The 25067-nt window shown below is 39.9% G+C and overlaps 1 protein-coding gene across 8 annotated transcripts; it reads right to left on the bottom strand.

Annotated features, from left to right (window-relative positions):
• Positions 1 to 2115: 2115 nt before the first annotated feature.
• MANEA (mannosidase endo-alpha) lies at positions 2116 to 21643 on the bottom strand. Of its 8 annotated transcripts, none has more exons than XM_070733229.1 (5): positions 21443 to 21643; positions 13228 to 13815; positions 9109 to 9218; positions 5612 to 5688; positions 2116 to 3047 (listed from the first exon to the last, which is right to left on the bottom strand). In XM_070733229.1, the coding sequence occupies exons 2-5, from the start codon at positions 13769 to 13771 to the stop codon at positions 2411 to 2413; spliced, it is 1368 nt and encodes a 455-aa protein (XP_070589330.1). In that variant the 5' UTR covers positions 13772 to 13815; positions 21443 to 21643; the 3' UTR covers positions 2116 to 2410. The 8 variants fall into 8 exon arrangements, with proteins under 8 accessions (XP_070589330.1, XP_070589331.1, XP_070589333.1 ...); XM_070733230.1 differs by having other exon boundaries at positions 21572 to 21618; XM_070733232.1 differs by having other exon boundaries at positions 21162 to 21453.
• Positions 21644 to 25067: the final 3424 nt, after the last annotated feature.

The raw sequence follows: 25067 nt of genomic DNA, 5'->3' as shown, positions 1-25067 counted from the left end.
CAAGCCAACCAACCCTGCAGGTCAATTGCTTCATTTGCTAGGCTTGGATTGGGTCAAAAAAGACACAACTCCCACAAGGCCCAGCAAGAGAGGTCTGTTCTCATTCTCTCCCTCTAACTCCTCAGCTCTATAAATCTTCACAAGGTAAAGTGAGGGATTGTGAGGGGAAGAGAAAGACCATGTGGAATCCAGTGGGGGGCAAAGCAGGTCCAGTGTCCTTGAGGACCTGGCAAGGCAGGGTGCATGTATGTGGGGGAGATACAGCTGGGTACACTGCAGCATCTCTGCAAATGACCAGGTGGACTTTGCAGAATATGTAACTTTGAAACAGGGTCATATGTAGTGGGTTATTTTTTTTTTGGGGGGGGGAATCTGGTATAACTTTGAATGTTTATGAAATGACCTTGTATCTTGAGGACTATTTGTACCCAAAACAATGAATGTCCAATGACAACATATTCTGAGCCTGTTCTTGGAAGTAAAATATTCTGCTATATCAGTGATGGTGAACTTTTCTCTTCTTTTGTGCCAAAAATGGGAGTGTGTGCAAACACGCCTCCCATGTGCACCACACTGTGCATGCGTGCATCAACATGCATCCCCCCCATTGGGCTATTTTTCACCCCCAGGCTCCAAAGTGCAGAAAACGGCCCAACGGGCAAACCAGAAGTTCGTTTTTCTAAACTCCTGCTTTTCCTGTTGGACCGTTTTTCGCACTCCAGAGTCTGGGGTGGGCAAAAACAGCCTTTCCCAAAGGTGAAAATCAGCTGGTCAGTTCACCCATGTGCACTGGAGCTGACATGGGGCAACCCCTCTCATGTCCTCAACTATGGCTCTGCATGCCACCTATAGTACATGTGCCATAGGTCCGCCATCATGGTGCTAGACCATTTTCTTTTAAAAAAACCCTCAGCAAAACATTCTGATATTTCGAACAGAACTAAATGTGGCTTTTAAGCTCTCTGTATTAGGAACAGCTCTTCCAGTTAAAAGTCCCTCTTCCAGAACAGACTATTATATGAATAAATTGAATGACACTTTAAATTTCCCAATACAGTGTTCCCTCGATTTTCGCGGGTTCGAACTTTGTGAATAGCCTATACCACGGTTTTTCAAAAAATATTAATAAAAAAAATACTTCATGGTTTTTTTTTTCTATACCATGGTTTTTCCCGCCCGATGATCGCCAAACTAATAATTTTTGAAAATAAATAACAAAAAAAATAATTATTTTTAATAAATAACTATGTTTATAAATATCAGGATCACTAAGTGTCTTATTCAATGGTGAGTACCAGTAATAATGGTGAGTAAATGGTTGTTAAGGGAATGGGAAATGGTAATTTAGGGGTTTAAAGTGTTAAGGGAAGGCTTGTGATACTGTTCATAGCCCAAAATGGTGTATTTACTTCCGCATCTCTACTTCGCGGAAATTTGACTTTCGTGGGTGGTCTCGAACACATCCCCTGCGAAAATCGAGGGAACACTGTATTTCAATTTTAGTTGGTAATTACTTTAATCGCTCCTTCCCTCAACCTTTTCTTTTGGGAGGGGGGAATTCCCTAATTTTAATTGCAGTGATTCACATTAAAAAGTGGGTGGCAATCTTAGAAATAGCTACACTGAAATTATTATTGTCTAGGAATATAATGAAAATTTCACTTTCCTCCTTGATTTTAATAAAGTAGATGCAAATAAAAGGTTTTTCACGTTCTGAAAAGCACAGTAAAAATAGTAACAGGGAATTTATTTCCAATTCCAGCTATCCACCTGGAGATTAAACAAAATTTGAGCAGGACCCCAACACTGTGCTCTTACATAGCACAATTTTAAGTGGTTCTTGAACTAAAAGGTTCCCAGAGAAATTCCTCTCTTTACAGTGTCATGCATCATATACACATTACTCTTCAATAGACTAGGATAAATATCTTTGTACATAATTGTTCCAAGCTTCTGATCCAAAAGGTTTGCTGAGAAAGAATTGGATATGAGTACTATGTTTACTTGAAGTAATTTCTGAACTACAGCTTTTTAAATTGTATTTGAAATGGGCCCTAAACTTGTTTTCCTTTGAGGGGTTTCCCCCTGCCCCCACACCAATCAGATGCATGCAAATAGCTTATGTGACTATTTTAATTGCAGCCAATTTAGCTCTTTAACAGTCTATTTGTACCACCATTCAAATACTTTGGAAACAGTACTTATAGTACAGAATAATATATACAATATTAAGCATGGCCAACATGTAATAAAGTAACTGAAGGGATAGTATTGCTTGTTGTTACCTTTGTTCCTTAAAGTGAAAACTTTCTATAACAAAGCTGTAGAAATAGTCAAATCACTTCCTCACATCATCTTCCCAATCTATCAGCGATAGATCCATTGTCAAAATCTCAATCACAACAGCAACTCATGTAAGCCACTGTTCCTTTTCTTTGCTATATTTTTCGGACCACTTGTGAGTAAGCTCCAGATAAATATTTGGTTTATGCGGCTGATAATCCAGATAAGTTGTCAAATCTGTCTTTTTAGGAATGGCCTTTTCAATCTGAGTCCCTTCGTGCCATTCATTAAAAGAGGTGATGGAAATGATTTCGGGTCTTACTAGAAGCGCAGCACTGAATGCCGTCTCGTAATATTTCCCATTGACACGATTGCGTGTGTTGTGATTGTTCCATGGTCGGATGCTGGTATCTATGTAGCCTGGGCCCACACTTGGAATAAACATTAAGTTTTTTATGTCACAGAAAGCTTTCAAACTGGGCCAATTATGATGGCTTGAACCATAAGAGAAGCCGTTTGTGGCAAAATAGGTGTAAATTCCGTCAAAGCCACTTCGGTGAATTTCATGTTTATGTTTTTCTTCGACAAGAAGGGCAATGAATAAGCTGTCATAGGGTGTATTACGTATACTTTGAGATCCTGATACTGTGAGCAGGTTTGCCCACATTTCTGGGATTGTGATGTAAGAATCATAAACATAGAACATGGGAAGTGTTCTACCTGTACTGACTTTATGCCTGTAAAAAGCTGGATGGCCTCCATATCTAAAAGTAAACAAGCAAAAAAGAAAGTAAATGTTTCATATATACGTTTGTAGTCATCTTAAAAGTTACTCTTCCTGCCTCTTTTCTCAATTATATTTCATTTCAAATGTCATAAATAGGTATTTATTTATTTATTTATTGGATTTCTAGGCCGCCTTTGTTCAGCGGACTCAGGGTGGCTTACAAAGTCAGTACAAAAAATACAAAATGTAAAGAAACCCAATACAAACCTAAAACCCCCATCAATTAAAAAACATATATATAAATCCAATCATAATCCTTTAAAAATAAATATTTTAAGTTTCATACTTTTCATCCTTAACCCTCGCCCTCCCTTCCCTCACTTCTTCTTATTCACAATCCCAGCCAGGTCAGAGTTCTAGACAATTTCTTCTTTATGTCTTCATTGGCCATATCTTTTTCCACCCATGCAAAATAAAGTTTCCATTTTTTCCTTATCCTTTCAGCTTTTTCATCCCATGAACAGTTCAGTGAGATAATATGAGTTATTTCCATTTGTACTTGTTCAAATATATATTAATTCCATTGTTTTAGTGTCCATTTACTTTTATCCTTCCATCCATATACTATAGTTGCATGAGCAGCTTTTATCAAAGCCCTTAATACTTCTTGTTCTTCTGTTTTCATTCCTTGAGTTTCTTTAATACCTCCTTCTATTATGTCCCATCCTACCCGCAATTCCAGAACTTTTTAATCTCCTCACATTCCCACCAAAGATGTGTGTACCATCCCACTGCACGACCACAATGCCAGCATTTAGGGCTTAGTCCTCCAATCATATATGCCAAATGGGCAGGAGTTCTCTCCGAGTCTTCGGAGAGGGGCGGCATACAAATCTAATAAATTATTATTATTATTATTATTATTATTATTATTATTATTATTATTATTATTATTATTTTAGATATATTTTCCTTTCCATTTCCTGAAACTTCTCTATTTTAATTTTTTGTATCCCTCTCATTATTCCTTCTATGCTTTCGTCTGTTAAATTAAAATCCTTACTCCATTTATTCTTAATTTGATTCAGCATATATTCCTTATCATCTGTCATTAATTTATATATGACCTTTACTCCTCTTAATCCTTTCTCTCTATATTTCAAAATTATATCTATTTTATTTTCTCTCAGACCTGTTTTTATCTTATCTAGTAGCTCACTCCATCTTAACCAATTTTGGGGCCCACCTATTCATATTATCTCATTGATTTTCATTAATTCACCCCTTCTTTATATAAACATTTTATTTGATTATACCCATTTATTTCTAACTCTTTTGCACTCCTCCCTATTACACTTCTTAAATATGCCTATTTTGATATTCCTTGCTTCCACTCTTTCTGCCTTCTACTCAATAGTTTAAATGTTACTTTCCTGGGTCTTATAGTTTTCTTACTTATTTCATTTAAATTTGAATCTTGTATACTTTCTTTTCCTAGTCCCTTGTTCACCTCATTTTCTAATTTCACCCATTTCTCCTCTCTTTGGTCCAATTCTAGTAACTGTTTTATTTGAAAGTTTTCATAATAATATTGTATATTCAGTAGTCCCCATCCCAAATGGCTCTTGTTTATATATACTGTCTTCAATGTTACTCTTACTCTTTTCCTTCCAAAGATCCATTCTCTCAGTACTCTATCCCATCCCTTTAATTGTTCTGTGTGGATCTCCACTGGCAGCGCTTGTAATTAAGTAGATTAATTTTGGTAAGATCAACATCTTAGATGCTTGTGTTCATTTTGTTATTGATAGATATTTTCCTTTCCATTCCTTAATTTGTCTTCTTATTCTCCTCCATATCTTATCATGATTCCATTTTTTAAGCCACTCTTCTTTCTTAGAATCCAATCACAATCCTTGACTCATACTGTCAGCCAGAGCAGAGTGGCAGTGTTCAACAGCCCCAGGCTTGCTGGCAAAGATGCATTTTTAGAGTCTTACAGAAGGCAAGGAAGGTGGGGGGAATTGATTCCAAAGCGCCGGGGCTGCCACAGAGAAGGCTCTTCCCCTACGCCCCACCAGGCGACATTGCTTGGCTGACAGGACCTGGAGAAGGCCAACTCTGTGGGCTCTAACCAGCTGCTGGGACACATGAGGCAGTACATGGTCCAGTAAGTAATCTGGTCCTAAGCCATGTAGGGCTTTATAGGCAATAACCAACACTTTAAATTGCGTATGGAGACCAATCAGTAGCCAATGCAGCTCGTGGACTGCATTGTTACAGTTACACACAATTAACTGTAACTCAGCAAAGCAAATTTAATAAATATAATCTTATTAGGAAGATAGAATTACCAAATTGTTCTGCTTGTAACCCCCTATTTGTTGCTGCATGACACAGTAACAAAAAAGCAATGTTATATTACTATTGTGAATTTGAACAAAAAGAACAGGAGTTCAGGTTATTTTAATGAGAACTGTGTCTATTGACAAGGAATCGATTTTTAATTGATAAACCACCCTGAAACATATAGATAATAAAGTCAGCTGAGACAGAATAAAATTATCATATTGATATTCAAATATTGCACCAAGTTCTTACTTGTCTATAATATATTTGACATTGCTGTACATGCTACGGTCATCTCTGTCTTTATATGGCTCAATGTGGAAAGCGACCTGAAACATAAAAATGATTATTTTAGTTTAAAAAATGGAATGTCTCAAAACAGCAGAAAAAATCTTGAAGTCAGTAGCCCTCTATTTATGAAGAACAGATTATTTCTGTTGCAAGTTTAGTAGAAAAAGAAAGTTTTAGTTATTTACACGGGAATGGAGTTTGCCCTGTCGTTACCCAACACAGATTGATTCAAAAATGAAAAGCATAGGTATTTGATACAAACACAGAATAAAAATGCTCTATGTTGCAAGGTCAATATATATATGGCTGCCATTATTAATTAAACCAGAAAGAAAGGCTATCACCAACAGAAAGTTAATAGCTCTTTAGTATTAAAACTACTGGTTGTTTTCCTCTATTGTCACCTAAGGACAATGCTGTAATGTTTTAAATCTCTCCATAGAAAGAGATAAGATAAGCGCATTGCCAACTCAAATCTGAAGAGCAAATTTAAATGTGCTGACAGTGAAAAGAGAAATGTGATTGGAATTTCAAATGATCAAGAGTCTCAGTGTCATTGCCATTTAAGATTCATTTTTGAGGCATATCTGCTACCCGAAAGTTTCAAAGCCTTGTGCAAACCTGTAGAGGCACTGAGTCATCTAATATTAAATTCACTAGATGATTATTTTATCAGGGAAACAGCATTTCAAGATATTAATGTCTCCAGGGGGGAAAAAAGTACTGATTTGCAAGAAATACTTAAATTATTAAACATTCAGTTTTAATTAGTGTTGGGATCGATTTTAAGGTTTGGACAGTTCAAATTATTAAATTTTCCAGTCCAACAATTTATACCTGAATATGTAATTGGATTTACCTTATTAGCAAACAATTTTCCCCAGCACATCTGCCCTGCCTCCCTAATCTACCTTATCTTTTGAAAGGAAGAGATAACTGGCAATGATGACAGCTCATTACTAAAGAGGCTAAGCTAGCCATTTTTTCACATTATTTCTAGCCAGGGTTCATGTTGTCTGTTCCTCAGAATCAGAGATGGAATTGTGTCATCTCCAATTCTGGGTTAGGACAAAATATTTAAATAATATTTAAAATAATATTTTCATACTTAAATAACCTAATTATGATTAGATTTAAGGAAACTGTACCTTAGATTTTTCAAATACATGCCAATTATTTTTTAAATTCTTGTATTTATTTTTAAAGTCAATTATTATTTCAGTTTTGACTAAGGACAATTATTTCATTTTCCAAAGAATTCGGAGTTTGTCCCTAGGAACAAATATGTTTTTGTAGATTTTCACGGGTACAGGTATGAAGGTCTTGGCATATTCGGGTTTCTTCCCGTGTAGGATTCAGAGACTTCTGGCGACGTTTCGATGAGGTCCCACTCGTCATCTTCAGGCTGATGCTTCTGTCCTTGTTCTAGGGCGAACACAGTGAGACCTGGGCTGCCTTCCCTCTATAAATACTGGTGGGTGGATGTGGTTTGATGGCTCAGCAGCTGCAAGCTGGGTTGAAACTTCCTGGTGAGTCAGTGGGTAATATTTAGTAATATTTGCTTTCAATTAAGAGAGGTACCGTATTTTTCGCTCCATAAGACGCAGTTTTTTTCCTCCCAAAGTAGGATGAAAAATCAGCGGCGTCTTATGGAGCGAAGCTGCAGGCAGGGAGGGGGGGGAGGCGCTGGAGCAGAGGGGGGGCGGCGATATACTCACCAAAAGTGTCCCGCCTCTGTCGCCGCCTCTCCTCTTCCCAACCCTGAAGAGAGCCGCGCCTTTCGGCCTCCGGGAGTGCTCGGCCGGGGGGACGCCTCCACCGCGCAGGTTTAGGAGGCGGAGCGGCACAGGAGGAGCGTTGGCGGTTCCGAGCCTTTGGGAAGGCTACGGGAATCGCTTCAGGAGGCGGGGAGGTCTCGAAGCACCATTCACCGTGTCTTCGCCTCCGCGTGCTGCCTCCGCCTGGCCGAAAACAAAATGGCTCCAAAAGTCGGCCGGGCTCCCGGGAGGCGGTGCGCGACTGTTTCCTCTTCGCTGCAGAGCCACACGGAGGTGAAGACACGGTGCCCGGCCACGCTCCGCCTCCCGGGAGCCCAGCCGATTTTTGGAGCCGTTTTGTTTTCAGCTGGGCTCCCGGGAGGCGGAGCGTGGCCGGGCACCGTGTCTTCGCCTCCGTGTGGCTCTGCAGCGAAGAGGAAACAGTCGCGCACCACGTCCCGGGAGCCCGGCCGACTTTTGGAGCCGTTTTGTTTTCGGCCGGGGCGGAGGCAGCGCGCGGAGGCGAAGACACGGTACCCCGGCCACGCTCCGCCTCCCGGGAGCCCAGCTGAAAACAAAACGGCTCCAAAAATCGGCTGGGCTCCCGGGAGGCGGTGCGCGACTGTTTCCTCTTCGCTGCAGAGCTGTCGGGAAGAGGTGAAGACAACGGCGCCCTCCACTCTCTCTCCCTCTCTCTCTCTCTCTTTTTCTCTCTGTTGCCGGCGTGGTGAACGAGAGAGAAAGAGAGAGAGAAAGAAAGGAGGGGAGAAAGAATGAGAAAGAAAGCGAGAAAGTAAGCAAGAGAGAAAGACAGGGAAAGAAAGCAAGAGAAAGAGAAAGAGAAAGAGAGGGGGGAAGAAGGGGGAGGGAAAGACATAGAGGGAAGGAAGGAGGGAGAGAGAAAGAACAAAAAAGAGGGAGGAAGGAAGAGAGAAAGGAAGAGGGATGGAGAGAGAGGGAATGAAAGATGAAGGAAGGGAGAGAGAAAGGGGGAGGGAGAGATAGAAAGGAGGGAGAAGGGGGTAGTTAGGGAGAGGGAAAAGGAAGGGCTTGGAGAAAGGCAGGGGGAAAGAAAGATAGAAAGGAAAGAGGGAGGGAGAGATAGAAAGGAAAAAGGGAGGGAGGAAAGAGGGAGGGAGAGATAGAAAGGAAAGAGGGAGGGAGAGATAGAAAGGAAAGAGGGAGGAACAAAGAGGGAGGAAGACATAGAAAGGATAGAATTATGGATGCAAGAACTTGCTCATGTGTGATAGCTACTTTTTGGCTCAAAATATTTTTGTTCTATTTTCCTCCTCTAAAATCTAGGTGCGTCTTATCAGCAGGTGCGTCTTATAGAGCGAAAAATACGGTAAGTGTGGCTTTTAAGAAGATGACTCTACAACTGCTTCCAATAGCTTTATAACTAGAGTGGTAAATGAATTCATTTAAAAGATAGGACAGTTTGCAGTCAGTTTGCATATATGTAACTCAGGGAAGGCAACAACGTAGCATTTTGTAAGCAGTCTTTTACCGAAATAAATTATTAATGATATTTCATAGTACAATTATAAATGTGTATTCAGAACTAGTCCAACTGAATTCAATGGAATTGAATCTGAGAGAAATGGATATAAAATATCAACAAACTTTGTTGCTATAACAACCTAGACTATTTTATTCAACCCATTACAGCTAGTTTTTTACAAATTTCAAATACTATACCTTTAATTTATACTTGTGTGCAATATCCAAAATTATAGGCACAAGCCCATCAGTGGGATCTCCATTTTCATCAGCCATAACAGGTGGGTACCAGGAAAGAGCCAAAACACCTAAGGAATAAAGCATTTACCTTTTCATTATAAATTTGAATTGACACTCTTCCCTCAAATGTTTTTTTTTAAATCTCACAGAACTAACAGCCACATTTTGAAGCTTTTATTTAAAGTTTCCTAAAAGCCACTTCAGTTATAAAAGGCTGATGACGTGTGGACTGCCACAAGGCTCAGTGCTGTCACCTCTCCTGTTTAACATCTACATGAAGCCTTTGGGCCAAGCATCTGTTGAGATTGAGTATCATTAATATGCTGATTGTACCAGCTGTCCATTTGAGCCTGAAGCTGACCAAGAAATGCATCAAGGACTTTTCATCTTTAAATTGGATAGCATTTTCCAAAGTTCACGATTTGAAGGTTGTCCTGGACTCGATTCCTCCTCAAAGAGCAACTGGCAGCTATCTCTAGGGAGGCTTTCCTTTAGATTCATCGGTTGCACCACTGCACTCTTTTCTTAACTGGGAATCCTTTTACATAGTCACTATAGACTAATGATTAGTCTCTGTTGCCAATAATGACATAGTCACTAATGACACTAGTCATAATCGCCTCCCATGTGGACTACTACAACGCTCTCAATATAAGGCGGCCATTGAAGGGCTACCAAAATTTTTACTACCACACTGTGGGCATGGCTTATGCAGGACATTTTCTTTTAACAGCTTTCAGTGCAAATTGGGTTCTCAGGGGTGGAGCTCCATTTTTCCTACCCCACTGCATTCCACCCCATCTGGGCAGTAGCCCACCCCTGAAGACGGCCCTCCAAGACTGCTTGGAAACTACAGCTGGTCCAGAAAGCAGTGGTGATTGATGTTCTAATTCTCTCTGGTGTGTGAAGTGCATTGATTGCCAGCTAAGCTTCCAGGTATAAATTATGTTTGCTGTTTTTGACCCACAAAGTCTTATCAAATCTAGGGCCTAACTATCATCACTATCTGGGTCACTGCCTTTCTCTCATTCTTTCTGCCAATCCTCTAAAGTAGGAAAGAGGGGACACCCCCCATCTTTAAAAGTAGCTCTTCTGATGATTACTCTCTTGGAATGTCTGCTTTGTTAAATAGTATTTCCCAAAAAATTAAGATGCCCTGATCCTGACATCCTTTAAAACTGGTCTTGAACATCAGGCTTTTTCTCGGGTTGTAGGCTAGGAAATTTGTGTTGCTGAGTTTGATATGTTAATCTCAGGGCTATCATTTTCTTTTGTTGGCACTGTATTAGATTGCTTATATATTATATACAGTCAAAAGTTGACTTGGTGTAATTTTGATTTATTAATAAATAACTGGCAAAAGAAGCCATGAGTAACAAGATAGGATAAATCCTAACATATAAAGGAAGGGCGCGATAAGAAGAGCTCATGTTTGAAATTACAGGCCAGGTTATCAAGTGACATTCTATACTACAGAACTCTGTGGCTTTTTACTCAGTCACTGAGGAAAAGATCTATGCAATTTATTCTAAATGATCATATCAAGCAGATCTGGGGTGCACATTTTCCATCAGCTCAGAAATCACATTAGGTTTGTATGCCGCAGTGAAAGCCACATTCCAAAAACTGGATCAATTAACTGCTTAGTATCATTTAACAATAGCAAAATCAGCTATGGCTTTCTAGAGGGCATTAGGACAGCACTTGTCTGTTTTATTTTACCTACAACAACAACACAGCTGTGTTTTGGAACAGATGGAAATATCTTTTTCTGCTGCTTTTTTAATAAAAGCTACTTATGGTCTTTGTTAATACGATCCTTTATATTGTTCAGTGATAGTATACACTTATTATATGACTGGCCCTCAAAGTTTCAACCACTGCAGCATTCAACAGTTATGATACATGACTTTTCCTATCAGCTTCCTGCAAACAATGTCAATGGGGAAGCTGACAGGAAGTGAGAAGTCAAGGTCACATGAGGTCCTCACTTTATGACCAACAGTGATTTGCTTAATAACAGCAATTGGGGACTATTGGAACTGCTCTTCTAACTGGAACAATCAAATGAAGTTGCACTTTACAACTGCATAATTTAGCAAAAAAAAAAAATAAATTCTGGTCCCAATCAATGTCACTAATGAGAATTGCCCATACTAAAACAAGGAAAATATAATAATAAATAGTAAAATAAATATTAACAATAGAAACAACTTTGAGTGGTAATAATGGGGTGCTTAAGAATTGTTAAACTGCAACTTTGTGTAAAGAAATTAAACTGAGCCAATATAAAAGTATACTGCTCAAAAAAATAAAGGGAACACTTAAACAACAGAATATAACTCCAAGTAACTTCTGTGAAATAAAACTGTCCACTTACGAAGCCACACTGATTGACAGTCAATTTCATTTTGTTGTCAGCCCATTCAACTTTGTACAGAACAAAGTATTCAATGAGAATATTTCATTCATTCAGATCTAGGATGTGTTATTTGAGTGTTCCCTTTATTTGTTTGAGCTGTGTAGCTTTTATAAGTAAAGGGCTGCTTTGCTAGTGAATTAAACATTTCTTTGCCAAACACAGAACTTTCCCAAGCCAACCAATCATGCAGGTCAGCCGCTTCATTGCTAGGCTGCACAGGTGATTGGATCAAAAAAGACACAACTTGTATAATTCTCCCACATGGCTCAACAAGAGAGGCCTGTTCTTCTCAGTTCTTTAAAGTGAGGGATTGTGAGGGGAGAAGAAGGACTGGACTGTGTGGAATTCAGTGGGGGATAAAGCAGGTTCAGTGTCCTTGGGGACCCGGCACGGTCACTAAATGAGAATTACTCAAGGGAAATATAACAATAAAGAGTAAAATAAATAAATACACAAAAAATATGGCAAGAACAAACATTGGACAGGAATGGAATGAAGCGGTTTCCCTCCATTTTGCTAAGCCTTAAGTGAAGAACCAGGTCTTTAAGGCCACCAGCATGGGCGGAAGGCCTCTGGATCTTGGGGGAACCTTATTCTAGAAGGCAGGCACTGGTACAGAGCAAGCATGCTTCCTAAGTCCTAACAGATGACATTGTTTAATTGAAGGAGCCTGGAACACATTGATCCTGATGGAACCAATCAGGGAGATTTTATTTTATTTTATTTATTTTATTTTATTTATTTTATTTATTTTGATTTTATTTATTTTAATTTTATTTATTTTATTTTATTATTGATTGATTGATTGATTGATTGATTGGATTTGTATGCCACCCCTCTCTGTGGACTCAGGGCAGCTAACAACAGTGATAAAAACAGCATGTAACAATCCAATATTAAAACAACTAAAAACCCTTATTATAAAACCAGTCATACATACAAACATACCATGCATAAATTGTAGAAGCCTAGGGGGAAAGAATATCTCAGTTCCCCCATGCCTGACGGCAGAGGTGGGTTTTAAGGAGCTTACGAAAGGCAAGGAGGGTGGGGGCTATTCTAATCTCTGGGGGGAGTTGGTTTCAGAGAGCCGGGGCCACCACAGAGAAGGCTCTTCCCCCGGGTCCCGCCAAATGACATTGTTTAGTTGACGGGACTTGGAGAAGGCCGACTCTGTGGGACCTAACTGGTCGCTGGGATTCGTGCGGCAGAAGGCGGTCCCGGAGATAATCTGGTCCGGTGCTATGAAGCGCTTTATAGGTCAGCAGTCCCTGAAGTAAATCAGGTTCTACACCATACAGTGAAGATTATGGTTAACTACCACTACCTTGAATTGCACCAAGATACAAACTCACAAGCCATGCAGCTCACAAAGCAGAGGTGTTACTGAGATGACCATTACTATAAAGCAACCAAGCAACCAATTTGTTTTAGGGGAGTTTTCTGAGAATGAGTAAAGATAACGGGGGAAGGGGGCAGAACACTGCAGAAGGTGAATAAATTAGTTCAGAAGGTGAATAAATGGCCTGGAAGGATAAGATGAAGATTGCAAGGCTTTGAGAGGAGAGAGCAAGAAAGCAAGCAAAGGGATGTAGGACAGACACATGAGCTTTCTGGTGGTGGGGAAGCAAGAGGAAAAGAGATGGAATATTTACCAATGGATGCTGATCTCATTTGCTTCATGTGAGCTTCTATCACAGATGGGTCTCTAGAGCTATAAGGTCCAAGTTCTGGGTAGAAGCTTGATCCAATATCTTCTGGAGGGTTGTGTCTGCCTTTTGGATACCCACTTGCAATTTTTGGATCCCAGTGTGTCAATAGAGGGTGGTTCCAGTGAACATATTTTCCATCAAACTGTGGAGTCCCATACCAGCTGTAGTAAAATACATGGAAGTTATAATTTGGAGGAGGTTGCTCTTCCATTTTTCTTACAGAAGCTGTAGATGTTTTGAGATTCACCGGTAGGGGATGAACACTTTTGGTCCGTGGGAAACTGTCTCCTTTTGCTCCTTTATGCATGCCGAACTTCTTTTTTAAATGTGTTGTCTGTTGCTGAAAATCTGGTAACAGGCCAAGACCAAATGGATCTCCAAACCCAACTCTTTCTGGTCTCAGAGTTTTCAGTGCCATCATTATAGAGCAAATAAATAAAATAAAAAGCAGCAAAACGATGCATGTTCTCCTGCGAAATCTTGCCATGATTTCATGGTAGTTCAAGACATAAGTAGGAAGCGTCCAGCTGCCTGTAAACAGGAAAAACAACAACACATGACCGTAGAGTTTTAAATTTTGCAATCAACTAACACAAATTCACTCTAACATTATAAAATTATTTATTATTTATACATGACCTAAAATTTTGTAAACCCTGAATACATCTTAACATAGGAAAACACTGAACTGATTTATGTTGAACTTAACATCTAGTTCAATACTATCAATATTGATTATGGCACTCCAATTCTTTAAGGCTACAATTCTCTCTTTTTCATGTTATTATGATCCATTGGCAATTCTATCAAAAAAATCTGAATCTTCCCTAACCTCCAAGATAGAAATAAAAATAATTTATTGTAAGGAAGACGTTAATATTAGAGACAGAGAATACTGAGCTTGCTTGTTTATTTGTTTATTTATTTATTTTGTATGCTGCCCCTCTCCGTAGACTCGAAATGGCTCACAACAGAAACAATACAAATCCAATACTTAAAAACTCTTTAAAACCCTTAATATAAAAGACAATGATGCATCTCATACACAAAGCGGGAATGGCCCAGGGGAATAAATTTCCCCATGCCTTATGACAGAGGTGGGTTTTGAGGAGTTTACGAAAGGCAAGGAGGTTGGGGGCAGTCTCCGGAGGGAGTTGATTCCAGAGGGTCGGGGTCGCCACAGAGAAGGCTCTTCTCCTGGGTCCCGCCAGATGACATTGTTTCGTCGACGGGACCCGGAGAAGGCCAACTCTGTGGGACTTAACCGGTCACTGGGATTCGTGTGGCAGAAGGTGGTCCCGGAGATATTCTGGTCTGAATTGTGACCGGAAACTGATCGGCAACCAATGCAGACTGCGGAGTGTTGGTGTAACATGGGCATACCTGGGGAAGCCCACGATTGCTCTCGCAGCTGCATTCTCCATGATCTGAAGTTTCTGAACATTCTTCAAAGGTAGCCCCATGTAGAGAGCATTACAGTAGTCGAGCCTCGAGGTGATGAGGGCATGGGTGATTGTGAGTAGTGAGTTCCAGTCCAGATAGGGCCACAACTGGTGCACCAGGCGAACCTGGGCAAATGCCCCCCTTGCCACAGCTGAAAAATGGTTCTCTAATGTAAGCTGTGGATTGAGGATGTCCAAGTTGCGGACCCTCTCTGAGGGGGGGTCAATAATCCCCCCCAGGGTAGTGGACAGACAGATGGAATTGTCCTTGGGGGGCAAAACCCACAGCCACTCCATCTTAGTTATCTAATTATTTCTTCCAGCTCTATGTTTTATTGTTTCAGGAAATTAAGAATTTGTATTGCTATGTGGAGTATTTTTACTGTTGACCTTAAAACATAAACGAAAGTAATTCCGTTAAAAGTGGAAAAGCAAAGCAAAAATGAGAAGTTAAGAAGGAGCTGACTTAGGAAGATATCTGCTGTTTTGCAAAAAGCATTAAGGATGGAAAACAGCAAGACAAATCATGCTTCTAGCTGTTGCTTGCAAAGAAGCTAATAATACATGAAAGAACACAATAGATGCTCAGGGTTACAAATAGAAAGATTGAAGGTAGCTTTGTTCAGACAACAGCAGTGCTGCAATGGAGAAAAGCTCTTCCTCGCTTTATTAGTCTCACTCCCTGTTCGTTCAGTCAGTCAGTCAGTCTTCCCTTGCTTGTTGCAATTGCTTGCAAACTAGTTTAACAAGTTGTACAATGAGCATATGAAAGAATTGAAAGTTATCTGAGTAGCTGAAAGCCCTTCTCAAGCCTAAATAATTGGGAAACATAGAAACATAGAAGATTGATGGCAGAAAAAGACCTCATGGTCCATCTAGTCTACCCCTATACCATTTCCTGTATTTTATCTTAGGATGGATATATGTTTATCCCAGGCGTGTTTAAATTCAGTTTTACCAACCACGTCTGCTGGAAGTTCTTTCAGTAAAATAATATTTTCTCATGTTGCTTCTGATCTTTCCCCCAACTAACCTCAGATTGTGCCCCCTTGTTCTTGTGTTCACTTTCCTATTAAAAACACTTCTCTCCTGAACCTTATTTAACCTTTTAACATATTTAAATGTTTCTCGATCATGTCCCCCCTTTCCATTCTGTCCTCCAGACTATACAGATTGAGTTCATTAAGCCTTTCCAGATAGGTTTTATGCTTAAGACCTTCCACCATTTTTGCAGTCCATCTTTGGACCCATTTTGGGGAGGTGTAGGCACTATCTCAGGGGTGTCCAACTCAAGACCCCATGCTTAAATCTGGCCTGTGGGACCAGCCTGGAAATCGTAGAAGACCGGCTCATAGTGCCTCTCCTAGCAAAAATGGGGCCTCTCTGCTAGTGAAAATGGGTTCCCCCCCCCCATGCATTGTTTTCAGCCTAGATTGCCTCCTGCAGCACTCTGCCGGCCAAAATGGGGCGCAGGGATCCACAACAAATGCTACAGGTGGCCATCCAGGTCGAAGATGGGACATGGGGAGTGCACCCCCATCTCAGGGTGCTGCAGGAGGCATCCCTCGACTGCCTCCCCCCTTTTGCTGGCCTGCAGAAACTACAATTTACTTAAACAGCATCCCAGGCTATCTGAAAATGTCTCTGGCTGATTTTTTGGGTAGGGAAATGAGGAGATTCAGAGGCAAGGAAGGCAGAATTATAAATTCAGTGTTGTTCATTTTCAGTGCATTTGTTTATGAGTCATGAAAGCCAGGGATCTCATGGACCAAAGCAACAATGTTTCTTTCATTGTTTGCCTGCCTGGGATCCTCAACACATAAAGCAACTGTTATAACATTGAGACAAGAAGCCCTTTATCTTTAAAAGATAAAACAGTTCCAAACCAGGACAATATCTAACAGGTTGAAAGATAAAGCAGAGTGAGAGAGAAAAGAACACAAAAGTAAAAAACAGGCATGGCTTCACTGACTTATGAAAGAAGGCAGCTTGGTCTTCTATTTGCCATGTTCTCCATAAGTACTTCATTGCCTCCTAGTTGACACACCTCTCTTTATTTCTACAACTTTAAACATCTCATTTGGATATAAAGAGATAGATAGACAGATATGAACATCTTGTCCAAACTGCATTTATTCAAAAGAAAAAAGGTGTCAAGACTCGTTATCAAACAATATGTGCACTTTTTACAAGACATAGCTTCATAGCCGGTTAATTCAAATTGACAGATAGATACTACTCTTTAAATATTTGATCCTGCTGAATCATTTTCCAATAAGAAAAAAAATCTCAAATTTGGCTTTTGCAATATCTTAAAAGGTGCATTGGGGAAAATATATCAGACATACTCCCTCCATACTCAAATAGTGATTTAGGAATACATCTGCCTCTCTGAAGCATGCACTATTTAAATTTCTATTCTGACGCTGAGCACAGTTCTGCTTTTCCCATTATTAGTACTTTGAGGATTGAAGAGGATGGGAAAATCCAAAACCATTTATGGTATGTGATTTCTCTGACAAGAAGAACCACTGTAATGCAAGCGTATACCCTTAGCTTTCCTCACTACTAGTCTCAAAGGATTGGTATGTTCAAGCCAGCAGAAAAAGAATAAAACATCTCAATTCTGGCACACATCTACTTTACTATCTGTAACATGGAGACAAAATGCAAAGCAGTGGTGGGATTGAATTTTTTTTACTACAGGTTCTGTGGGCGTGGCTTGGTGGGCGTGGCTCAGTGAGCATGGTAGGGGAACGATACTGTAAAATCTCCATTCCTTCCCCACTCCAGGGGAAGGTCACTGCAAAATCTCCATTTCCACCAGATCAGCTGGGACTCGGGAGGCAGACACTAGACTAGTCAGAGGTAGTATTTACCAGTTCTCTGAACTGCTCAACATTTCCACTACCGGTTCTCTAGAACTGGTCAGAACCTGCAGAATCCCACCTCTGATGCAAAGGATGAAGCATTTCCATACATTTCCCAATTTATATTCCCAACCAACTAGGAATTCCAACAATGAATTACAAACAAATAAACAAATGAAAGCCATAACAAAACCCTAAAACAAATGCAAAAAATTACATGTCTAAGCCAACCATGCTAATTCTCTTAATTTTTGAAGAATGAGCCCGTGTAAGAACCTGTCCCAAGACCTGGGAGACAAGCCAGATTTTCAAAGCCTAATGAAAGGCTTGCAGGGCCAGGCCTATATGAATTTGGTGAGAGAATAAACCCTTCTTCTTAGGGCAGAGGCCGCTCCGAGTCTCCGGAGAGGGGCGGCATACAAACCTAATAAATAATAACAATAATAATAATATTACAGAGAAAGCATACTTTTTGGTCCCCTTGCATGCCATGGTTTATTTATACAAGAAACCATGCCCACTCTGTTGGATGTATGGGATGGAGAGAAATAACCGGAGATAAGTGACAATCCAGAATAACCTAGCCCTGGATCATGAAGGATTTTGTAGCTGGAAATTTGAGTTTGAATTGTATCTGAAAATCAAATACTGGAAGGTAACACAACTCATAAAGTGCTACTGTTATATGGATATATCATGTGCACCTGCAGCTGTAGCTTTCAAGATTTTTAATTAAAAAATAAATAAATAGCTCAAGGCAGGAAGCATATGTAATACATTTTCTTTCTCTTATTTTTCCCGCAATCATATGAGGTGGGTTGGACTGAGACGGTCTGGCTCAAGATCACTCTGGATTTGGTCAAATTTACTCTTTGAGACTGCAAGAGAAACTCCAAATTATGCACTGGTTCTGTCTGGAACAGCGATAATCTACCCAGAATTTTAAGGACAATTTCTTCATCTGGTTTACTTCTGTAATTCAACATTGTTCAGAATTCTGATTTTTGTATTATTATAATGATTTATAATAATTTTTACAGTATTAAAACTTCAACTGTAAAATAATTTGATCATTAAGCAACACAAATCAAGGTTTCGAATCTGTTTTTCCCCCCCAAATTAGTATTTCCCTGAGACTCACTGTTTTTATGTATTTTTATGATTGTTGTATCATTTTAAATGTGTAATAAATAGTTTGGACAAATGTAAAACATAATGGACTGAATGTTGAGATAAAAGAAAATAACTTATTCTCCACACAGAATAAACAGCATTAACGATGTTGAGATTTTACATATAGATTTACATTGAAATATAATCTATTATCATGGAGAACATGACATATGTTGTCACAAAGATACATAATGCAGGAAGGCAAGACATAATTCATTTGCCTTTGACAATTTCACTTCGGCTAAAAGCCAAGAAAAATTAGATTAGATAAAGAGAATCGGAATGTTTCCCATGCGTGCTTTCTAATCTAATAAAAACATAGGAGGGTGGAGAATAAGAGTTGTTATGGCTTTCAAAACATAAACATTTAATGATCAATCCCTAGTGATCTACCATTAGTTGCAGGAAGGTTAGAAGTCAGCATATCTGCCTATAACTTGTGGTTTACTATTTTTCAAAAGTTTGTAGTTCAGTAGTCACAGGGACAAAATTGAAGATAATATTAGGCCTCATTAACAGAATATCAGGGTTTCTTTATTTATTGCATAGTTTGCATCATCCAAAGCAGCTCAACAATATTTTACAAGTCTTGCAATATGCAATACGCCCAATTCCAGGGAAACATAAGTCAGCAAAATTGACAACTAAGGAACTGAATGCAATATATATGTAGAACATAAAAAAATACCCAATGATAATTTGAATATGTAGAAAAACAAGGCAAACTCTGATTGAGATCTTCCACTAACATCATGACTTTCATCAACAGAAAATGAAAGATGATTTTTCTGCTTCAGAGGACTGAGGGAAGCAATATTATGCACAAGCAAAATACTGGAAGAGTAACTTTAAGGAATAAATTCTTTTTAGAAGGTTGGGTAAATGCCTACATTGTATTCATTTGTATCATTTTTTTTAAAAAAGGATAATCTTTATTAGAATCATGTAGCATTTTGGATTTGAAGCTCAGAGGGGTATTCTCTACCACTTGTAAAAGCAGCTGCCCCACAGATAAATAAAAATATGTCTCCTATAATGACTTGCAGATTGCTGCTATTTGTAAGAGAAGAACCTGTTATGGTGGCAAAAAAAAAATCATATGTATTACAATATAAAAAGTGCACCTTTATGTCTTTAAATCTAAAAATTCTTTCTTTCTTTCTTTCTTTCTTTCTTTCTTTCTTGATTGATTGATTGTAAGAGTTGAAAGGGACCATGAAGGCCATCGAGTTCAACCCCCTGCCCAAGCAGGAAATGTTGCATGGCCCAAATCTCTACCATACTTTGCCCATGTTCATGTTTTTCCTTGTTACAATAATGCTATGAAGCAGTTTCCAGAACAGAAGAGATATTCATGATACATTAAATAAATATATATATTTTAAAGGCATAAATGTGTTAAGGCATTAGCATCTTCATAATAGTTGACAAAAGCTTATGCATCACAAGACATGTATCAAGACTATAAAAGGCCAGGAGATCTAGGTTAGATATAGCCGTGGCTGGGTCCCACATTGAACCATACACACACACTCTCATTTCAAGAAATTGACCTTTGGCTAATCCTGAAATGCACTTCTTCAAGTTCAGCCGTGAGGATAGCAATAGCAATACACAGATTGTTGGACTTATAGACCGCTTCGTAGTGCTTTTACAGCCCTCTCTCAGCAGTTTATAGAATCAGCCTATTGCCCCAACAATCAGGGTCCTAATTTAACTCACCTCGGAAAGATGAAAGGCTGAGTTTTCAGAGAAGGGCAGAGAGATTTGTATATCTAATAAATTATTATTATTAATTATTATTATTATTGAGCAGAGGAGTGAGATTTGAATTGCTGAACTACAGCTAGCAGTTAGCTGAAGTAGCCTGCTGTGCTGAACTCTAACCACTGCGCGACCCCGATCCTTTTTGGCAGATGAAAAGGAGACCACTGAGAAATCCCAAGCTATAGAAAGGAGATGGAAGTCCAGAACAATCACCTAGGAAGCTTAAGGCAAAAAGCTTTCCTTATGGATACATTCAGGAAGTCCTCAAGGATAAAGCTGGATAAACTTGGGTCTCACCTCTCCAGATAACTCTGCCTCCCCCCCACCTCTCTCTCTCTCTCATACACATACACACACAAAGGAACTGAAGAAGCTTCTTGGATGAGAAGTGAAACCTCTTCAAAGAAAACCCAGAAAGTCCAGTTGCCTCTTGAAGAAGAAAACATATTTGGGACAACCATGACCTGGATAACTGAGAATCTCCATAGACACACGCACACAAACAAACACAAACCTGATATTCTTATAACCACCCAATCTGAGTAACCGATACCTGGCCTAATTATCCCTCTACACACAGCCAGCACAAAAGCTCCCTGGTTTGCTGCTTTTAATAGCTCTGCACCTGACCGAGGGAGCCCTCTTCCCACTCGAGATCCCCCGCAAGGGCTGCGCAAGCAGAGGCTGGGTTTCTCCTTCCCCGCAACCGATGGGAAGAAAGGTGGTGGCGGTGGGGGGGGGGGAGTTTCTATCCTCCCTCCCCAAAGACTCCCCGCCCCCTCCGCGTTATCCCCAAGCAAGCGGGATAATGGGAAGATCGCAGGAGAGGACGAGGAGGCGGCGGAGGCGGAGGCGGCATCCGCAGCCAAGCGGTTCCTCCAGGCGCCTTTCACCTTCGCTACTCACCCGTCTGCAGAACCGGACTGAAAAGTTCAAGCCAGGATTCGAAAGAAGGGGAGGCGGAGTGTGTGTGTATGGGGGGGGGGGGATTAAAAATGGATCGATCCGGGGGAGGAAACACAGGGTCAGGATTACCAAGCCTCTTTTCGGAGTTGGCTCCCCCTAGCTTGCGGTCGTCCTCCGCTCCGTCGGAGCATGCGCAGTTCCTAAGGTAGAAGGCACGTTGCCCTTAAAACTCCAGGAAAGCAGTAATGTTACTCTGATCACGCCTTCTCTTTCTTTGTTGGCACAACCGAACTATCTTCGGGCTTTTTTCTTCTTCTTCTTTTTCTCCGGAAGCGTCGGGCGGTCTCGCGACCTGAGTTCGCAAGCCTGGCAATTCATTTCCTCGCAGAAGCGTCCGTTCGCGGGCCTCTTGATCAAAGTGCTCAGAAGTTCCCAACTGTGGGGTTTTTTTTAACCTCCACGGAAACGCGAGGATGCCACCTTCGCTAATGCTGTAATCGTACTTATCTGGCAGGTGTTATATTAGAGAAGGAGAAAAAAATACAATTTGGGTGGGCGGGGTGTTATCTGTTACAAAATACAGCAGGGGTCCCCAAACTTGGCAACTTGAAGACTTGTGGACTTCAACTCCCAGAATTCGAATTCTTGGAGTTGAAGTCCACAAGTCTTCAAGTTGCCAAGTTTGCAGTTCTCTGAAATACAGTATGGCCTTTTTCTTCTGAAACAAATCGAAGCATAGTAAATAACGAACCAGAAAAATAAACCTAATTCTTATGTCTATTTGACAGTGGGGCGGAAATGATAGCGGTAGTAAGATCTGTTTTTATGGACTGTACATCTGCTGTATCCTATTTGCTGGATTTTGTTATTCTATTGATCAAAATAGATCTAAACCGTATGTCTAAGTAAAGTTTTCTGTAGGTGTGTTTTTTTAGATTAATGGGGGGGAGGGCCTTGTATGTTGGAGCAAAAATGCATTTGTGAGACTCTCCCCTGAATTGAAGTTTAAATCACAGATTAGGGCAAAGGCACCCTCTTTAGCAATGCAGTTGGTGCCTTGTGATGCAATAAGAACGGGATAGATTGTGACAGGCCCATGAGACATGGAGATCTGCAAACAGTGCAGTGGAATGGAGTATAAAATGAATAAACCAGCCAGGAAAGTTTGTACTATTCATGTTTCGAATATCTCAGGCAAAAGATTGTGAAAGAGAGAGGAAGGGAGAGAGAGAAGAAAAAGAGAAAGAAAGGGAGGGGGAGGGAGAGAGAAAGAAAGAGTAAGTAAGTATGCAATGTTTTGCTTCTAGAATTAGGTACTACAATAGTTTCTCTATGAGTCATCAATTGGAAAGGAAAAGGAAGGAGGCTTAGAATGGAGGACTCAGCAACATTCCAATTCTTTACCCAATAGCCTCACAGAGAGCTTTTCTCCTAGCATTCCCCCCCTCATCCTTTTCCCGTCTTTTCTGATCTGTCTGTATTTATTTATTTATTTCTTACTTACTTACTTACTTACTTACTTACTTACTTAGATTTGTATGCCGCCCCTCTCCGAAGACTCAGGGCGGCTCACAACACGTGGAAACAAATCATAAATAATGTGACAATTTAAAATATTAAAGATTTAAAAAAGACCCCATATACTAACAGACATACACACAAGCATACCATACATAAATTAGACATGCCCAGGGGAAGATGTTTCAGTTCCCCCATGCCTGACGGCAAAGGTGGGTTTTAAGGAGTTTCTATTATATTGTAGTTTCTATTATAATTTTAAAATTATTATTATAACATAATAATAATTAATAATAATAATTTATTGTTTACTTTAATAATTATTTATCATTTGTAATTATAATAAAATAATTATTAAAATAATTATTATATTAAAAGAACCAAATTTAAAAACAAACACGAGTGAATAAATGTTTCCTATCCACATAGCGTCCTGCAGCCCTTTGTGTTCACACCACCATGTGGTAAGTGTTCACTTACACCTGAACTGTGCTTTCAGGCACCATAACCATCCCTCCCCAATCCATTCTCCGCAACTTCAAAGTGTTGGTCATGACCTTTAAAGCCCTACATGGCATTGGACCAGATTACCTCCGGAACCGCCTGCTACCGCACGAATCCCAATGACCGATAAGGTCCCACAGAGTTGGCCTTCTCGGGGTCCCGTCGACTAAATAATGTCGTTTAGCGGGCCCCAGGGGAAGAGCCTTCTCTGTGGCGGCCCCGGCCCTCTGGAACCAACTCTCCCTGGAGATTAGAACTGCCCCGACCCTCCCTGTCTTTCGTAAACTACTCAAAAACTCACTTATACTGCCAGGCATGGGGGAGTTGAGATATTCCTCCCCCCTAGGCCATTACAATTTATGCATGGTATGTTTGTGTGTATGTTTGGTTTTATAATAAGGGTTTTTAGTTGTTTTAGTATTGGATTGTTACATGCTGTTTTTATCATTGTTGTTAGCCGCCCCGAGTCTACGGAGAGGGGCGGCATACAAATCCAATAAATAAATAAATAAATAAATAAATAATAAATAAACTTGCTCTGCACTTTCAAGCATTCTTTCTCTCTCTCATCTTTCCATATCTTACACATCCTCCCCCCCTGATCCACACCGCACCCTTCCTAACCTGTGCTTCCCTTCTCATGCACTCTTGTGCACCTTTCTCGGCCCACATTATAACTCTCATGCACTTGTTTTAACCCTCACTACATCTCTCACACAATCTATGGGGTCAATCTCTGACCCTTGCACACCTTCCTTGATCTGCATATGTCTTCCATGTATCCCTCCCTCACCCATCTCTCAGCTTATCTCCTTGCTGGTCTGGGACTTGCGAATTCCTGCAGGTTTCCCCACTGACTCTGGTTGGGGGAACCTGCTGGAAGTTGCCTCAGCTAAAGACAGTGGCATTCTGTTAATGGCAACTGGGATTGCAGGATTTGCTGTTGCTAACCGATATGGAAATTCTGGCCCCAACTTCTATACAACTTCTAAAGCTCTTCTCATTCATTTCTGAATCTTACATGGTTTTAATATTTAGGCCTCCAAAATGTAGTTTGGGGGCATGTGTGTTAAAAGAAACAATACTATATTATAACCTTTCATTTGGCCATTAAACGTTTTACCTGAAAATGAATTCTGAATTTGTTCTTAATGATTAACAAGTTCACTTTTTGTATAATTTCAGCAAACATCAAACAAGAAGACTTTATATATCATTTGAAGGTTTGATTTTGAGGATTCTTACTTTTCCACTGTTAGACAACTATTACATTCAGGTTCTTTCACCTCTTTTTACTCATAAAACTATCTATAAATTTGTTATATTACACTATAGTTTTTACCTCTTATTGTCAATTCATCAAGCTCTATTTTGGTCTAGGGTCCAAATCTTGCCAGGAAGAAAGTTTTGTACACGTTGAATTTATATATGGTATGCTTGTGTGTGTGTATGTTAGTATAGGGGTTTTTCTTAAATTTATAATATTTTAATTAATTGGATTATGTATTGGATTGTCTTTTCACTTGTTGTGAGCCGCCCCGAGTTTTCGGAGAGGGGCGGCATACAAATCCAAATAATAAATAAATAAATAAATAAATAGATA

This window comes from Erythrolamprus reginae, chromosome 1, assembly GCF_031021105.1.
Source record: "Erythrolamprus reginae isolate rEryReg1 chromosome 1, rEryReg1.hap1, whole genome shotgun sequence".
NCBI lineage: Eukaryota > Metazoa > Chordata > Lepidosauria > Squamata > Dipsadidae > Erythrolamprus > Erythrolamprus reginae.
Note: the sequence above shows the minus strand (reverse complement) of the source record. Positions and strands in the feature narration are given on the sequence as shown.